Below are 5322 nucleotides of genomic sequence, written 5' to 3'. Positions count from 1 at the left end.
TAATTTGTAACTTTTCGGTAGCAATGAAAGCCGTATACTACGCATCAGATACAACAAAAATTTAAAAAAGAGACCAGCGAGTAAATAGAGAAAATTAATTAAATAAAAGAAATAGGTAAGAATTATCCATTAAAAAGAGTAGATAAGAAGAATTACCTATTACGAATTGATTACTGAACCCAAAATCAGCTATTTTGATATTCATATCAGAATCGAGCAGTAAATTCTCTGCCTAAAATACTTTTTTTGCAGTCATGAAGAATCAACTAATTTCTGGAAATACTGCTATCAATATTTTAATTTTATGGGATAGTTAAACAGAATGGCTTGTAAACCAGTATAACTTTTTCCAGGAGCTCATTCATAATTGTGCCCGTTATGTCATTACATCAACAAATGAGATATTCAATATTCAAATTTTTGAAATTTTACTGTTGTAACGAAATGTTTTTTTCTCAGTTGCATTATACTATGATGGCAACCTAACAGAAGAAATTACCTTCAAATCCCTATGTATGATATTTTTTTGATGCAGATATTGTACAGCTGACACAATTTGTCGAAATTTAGCCCTTGCTTCCTTCTCTTTCATTCTACCATGAGCTACCAAATAATCGAATACCTAAAAACAATATGATAGGAAGCAGAGGGAAAAAAAGCGACCTGCACAAATCAGTAACTGAAAGCGTTGTATGGTAAACCAAAATCTTCATGTTAGATATGAAAAAGGAAGGAAAGTTCATGTCAAACATTTGTAGAATACAGTTAAGAACAGAAAACCTTACCTCGCCGCCACTTGCATATTCCATTACAAGGTACAGTGTATTTTCAGTTTCCATCACCTGGTAAAGTTTCACTGAAACATATTGTTATAAGCAGTATGGAAAAAAAAAAAATTTTGTTTTCTATCCAATTATTCCACTTTTCGCTGCTTAACAAAGAAAATACATTAGTATTTTCTTACCTAATTTTTTAAATCATTTTCTTTTTTTGAACATCAAACCTTGACTTAGCTTCAATTATTCCATCCCGCAATTCAAATTTCAGCATAACAAAATTTCTACTTATATAACGAAGTAAAATACAAATTTGAAATATTTTCTATAACATACCAATATTCGGATGATCCAACTGTTTCATTATTTTTACTTCCCGGAATAACTAAAAAACAATGATATATTAATCGCTAATAATAGGAATACTTCAACGAGTTAAATCGATTCCACTGAACTTTTGCAGATGGCAAAAACTGGGAATAAAACCACTTTCTTTTTTCGAATAATGAAGGAAATATGTGTAGCCAAACCTTATGTAGACTGCCTGGATTGAGAGCAGTTTTATCGATTATCTTAATCGCAACTTCGATACCTGTAGGAATGTGCTTGGCTAGTTTAACCTGCAAAAAGGTTTTTAATAAATTGGAAAAGAAATTCATTTTCAGGTAGTTCCAACAGGATTTAGAGCAGTTAATAGTTATTTCATATCCATTACGCGAAATTCATCAACTGCTGCAATTTTCATGAAAATCATGTATGTTACACATTTGATATGTGGGACAAAATAAATTGAAAGAACAAACTTTGGCAAAATTTCCCTTGCCAATCGTTTTGAGCAACTTATATTTTCCAATATGTGGGTCATCAGTGGTTCGCGATCTGCTTTGCACACGAGTTGCATTCAGATTCGAAGAACGATGACTTCCATGAAATCCACCACCAGTACCATGATGAGAGCTTGAACTGAACATTTTTTATCGTCATATGTTAGTAGCTTCCAACCGGTGGTCCATGAACCTCTCTTTTGAATTGTAATATTACTCTAAGTTCTGACTAATATAAAAATTATGAATAAAGTTTATTTCCAAATAAAGAGAATTCATTATTTTTAAAACTTGTGGTTCCTACTGCGAATAAAAAAGCCAAAGTCTCTCCAGTCAAGAAAAGGTTGGAACTACTATTATAGACGATTATTAGTGTGATGATCATTAATCTTGATAAGCAAACTTCATTCCTAAACGTTGTTGTTGTTCAGCTTGAAATCTTCCCGTATTGACCTTCTTAGGTTTTCGACTATTTCATGACTATTTACTGATTACAGAACTATTTGATGCCCCCCCCCCCCTTCCATACAACTACAACAACTTAGTAATGATATTGTATGACTGTGAGAAAATCACGACTTTAAAACTAAGTGCAAGGGTGATGCTAATAACCATGGCTTCTTACTTCAGAAAAAATTATGATGTTGCTATTACAGCTTAGCAAATGCGGAATAAGAGTAGCACCTTGGATGAGCTCCATGATGAGAGGATACTTGTGTACTAGGATGCGAACCATTGCCTCCAGCAGTGGCATGATTAGAATTAGAAGATGATGGTGCAGTCATTGGTGCATGTTGTACCGTGGTCGCCATTCGAGTATGTGGTTCTGATGGAAGGCGACAAAAAGCACTGGTCGGTACTTTGGTTGATGAATAAGATGTCTTCTGCAAAAATGTGACGATTGATCCTTTTTGTTAAAAGTGAACAGAATCCTAATTTGATAACAGTGAACCAACAACTTCATAATTAAAGTCGGTAACTTGACAGTGTACAGCAACTAACTCGACTATCTAAGCTATCACTATTATTTATCCATTACCCTTTTCACAAGACTGTCAAACTTGGCCATTTTAATTTCAGTACTTTTATGCCATATTCGAAGGAATAAGTGAACACAAGAAAAACAGGAAACACACATATGCACATACATAGGCTTGTTTCGGTATTTCACAGTTCAAAAGAAAAGAAAGAAGCTGATACGGTGGGTTGTTAAATCTACCAAAAACAAATGCAAGCACTTTGGAGCAAAAATCTCTTTAATCCACTTCTCCCATTCTTTCTTCCTTCAGCTTCGATATTAAGAGAAAGCAAGACGTGGTTATTAATGTAGATGCAAATTTAGATGCTTTTTAATTTCGATGTAACATTATTTGGGGTGGTGAGCTAATGAAAAAAAATCCGAGAAGAAAAGAGATGAGCTTCCATTCAGGATCCACTCTGGGAAAAAAAATAGTAACGTGGATGAATGAAAAAAGCATCCATTATTTCATAACGTGTGACGTTATTTTCTTGATGAAGTAATGAATGCCTTTTATGCAGGAATATGAAAACAGTGGAGGACATTGCTTAAAGCTCATCCTTTTCTTCCTCTTTTAAATCTCCTTCCCTTGTTATTCCACACCCTCTCCAAAAAAAAGTGACTTGAATAAGCAATCCAGCATAAGGCTGTAACATTCTCATCCATCTGCTTTAATCTTTTTAAAAAAAAAAAACAAGCCCCAATATTACAGTCAATTAGCCCGATCGATTTTTGGCGCAAATAAGGATAGAAACACTGTGACATTCTGCGATATGGAATTACCTGTTTTGTAACTGGTTGCATTTTTTCTTTTGGCGGCTCAGCAATCCAAACGTTTTCTGTAGGAAATGAGAGACCTTTTTGGAAATAAGAAACCCTTTTGTACACTACAGTGCATGGCAGTATAAAAAAAAAGACTCGACATATCTCTTGAACTACGTAAATCTTCAAAAATAACGCTACGTGTAATATTTGGATTCTTTAACTTGATTAAATTCCACAGAACGGAATAATACATACATTCTGTCCGTTGGTAGTGGATAGTATTGAAGCAGTGTCCTGATTTTTAATTTTTCGGAATGATTTCCGGACAGGCGGTATATTACTGTTTTTCCGAACTATATTCTTATTTACTGCTTCAGTGCTAGAGCACGAATTCACATACTCCTGAAATAAACCGGAAATGTGACAAATTATTCTAGATCTTGGGAAGCAGAATACGTCACGATATAATGAAAGGCGAAAAAACGTGAATTATATTAGGTCTTTTGTATCCTCCAGCTGCATAGGATAGTGAAATAAGATAGGAACAAATTTCCGGCACGGTGCACCTTAAAACCAGTACTGTTATTTGATTAGCGGTAAGGTATCCATGAATCAGCGGTATTATCCATCAGTCATATGTTACCTGAGATTAGAAAAGGTAACATTAACATTACTAGCTATCAATAAACTTAAGTACAACGGTTTTCACAAATGATTACTTCGTTTTCTACTGATATACTCATAGTGCCAAACATACTGTAGTACCACGAATAGTTATGCTAAGTTAATTTTGTCGACTAAATGAACAATTTCATTTACTAAATACAAATTACTATTTGTTGGGATTCATGAATCACAACTAATAATGTATCAAATTTTATGTACATTGTGACTGATATTAGGATATGCTTATTACAAAACCGATGATGAAATTATCAGGATATAACAACCGTAGTTTAACTCAAAATTAATGCAACAACCTTGCTCAAGCTACCACTTATCAAATCACAGAGCACCAATAACGAAAATAACGAATAAACAAGGCCTGCTGGTAACGTCAAGTAAAGACAAATCACATCAAACCACCGCTGACCAACACCAACACCATCTGATTTGAAAATCAGAGACGGAAATAGAAAGAAGCCGGATTTAACAACGGCTAGCTTTTGCAATTCAATTAATCCCAAAGCAACCATAATGATAAGGTTAAAAGCACCACCGGAAATGGTTCGGGGAAGTGTTATGTGTCTGGAGATCGTGATTGATATTGTTGACTAATGTTGCTCAAGTATATATGTCATATTTTTAACAATATTTTGAGAAAATTTCCCTGTATAAATTTAAAATTTTATATGAATTTAAGAAAAAAAGTGAAAAATTTATCCCTTACCCTTCTTCTCTCCCAATATCACAGTTTAAACTTTCGAATACGTGATCAAAGAGTCAATCAAATAACATTAATATTAAAGGAAGTTTAATTATTCATACGTAACATATAGATAAAAGTGTAACGATGTTAGGAATTGCATAAAATTTTTCAGCAATAGGTGGATTAAGAAATTCTTATTTTTTTTTTTTGCAAGAAACAACCAGTCGGTTAGGCCTATATTCTAGATCTGGCTTGGATGCTAGCCTTCATGTGAATGCCATAAGTTTAACAAGGATGTTACATACAAGTCTAAATGAAATATTAACACAATACAAGGAAGAAATTTTTCCCCGACAAACTTGAATGATGGATGGCTGGCAAAATCGAGTAGATAACCTCGTTCTAATTGAATGATTTCTGCGTGCATATGTATGTGTGTGTGTGTGCGTGTAGTGCATAGTGTGGTAACTCACACACACACACACACACGCACACACACACACGCACACATACACACACACACACACACACGCACACATACACACACACATACACACACACACACACACA

At 34.1% G+C, this 5322-nt stretch overlaps 1 protein-coding gene across 1 annotated transcript in view; it reads right to left on the bottom strand.

Moving 5' to 3' along the window:
- Window positions 1–3791, bottom strand: part of LOAG_18671 (CAMK/CAMKL/MARK protein kinase) — a gene marked incomplete at both ends in the record, with an annotated part of 12927 nt that extends 9136 nt beyond the window's left edge. Inside the window, 8 exons of the mRNA XM_020451335.1 lie at window positions 157–232; window positions 500–622; window positions 786–856; window positions 1113–1161; window positions 1307–1396; window positions 1580–1739; window positions 2285–2484; window positions 3639–3791. Of these exons, the coding sequence (XP_020304888.1) occupies window positions 157–232; window positions 500–622; window positions 786–856; window positions 1113–1161; window positions 1307–1396; window positions 1580–1739; window positions 2285–2484; window positions 3639–3791 (922 nt within the window). The remainder of the gene's footprint in view (window positions 1–156; window positions 233–499; window positions 623–785; window positions 857–1112; window positions 1162–1306; window positions 1397–1579; window positions 1740–2284; window positions 2485–3638) is intronic.
- Window positions 3792–5322: the final 1531 nt, after the last annotated feature.

This window comes from Loa loa (genome assembly GCF_000183805.2).
Source record: "Loa loa unplaced genomic scaffold supercont3.436, whole genome shotgun sequence".
In the NCBI taxonomy this organism is placed as follows: Eukaryota; Metazoa; Nematoda; class Chromadorea; order Rhabditida; family Onchocercidae; genus Loa; species Loa loa.
The sequence above is the reverse complement of the archived record's forward strand: the minus strand, read 5'-3'. Positions and strand labels throughout refer to the sequence as shown.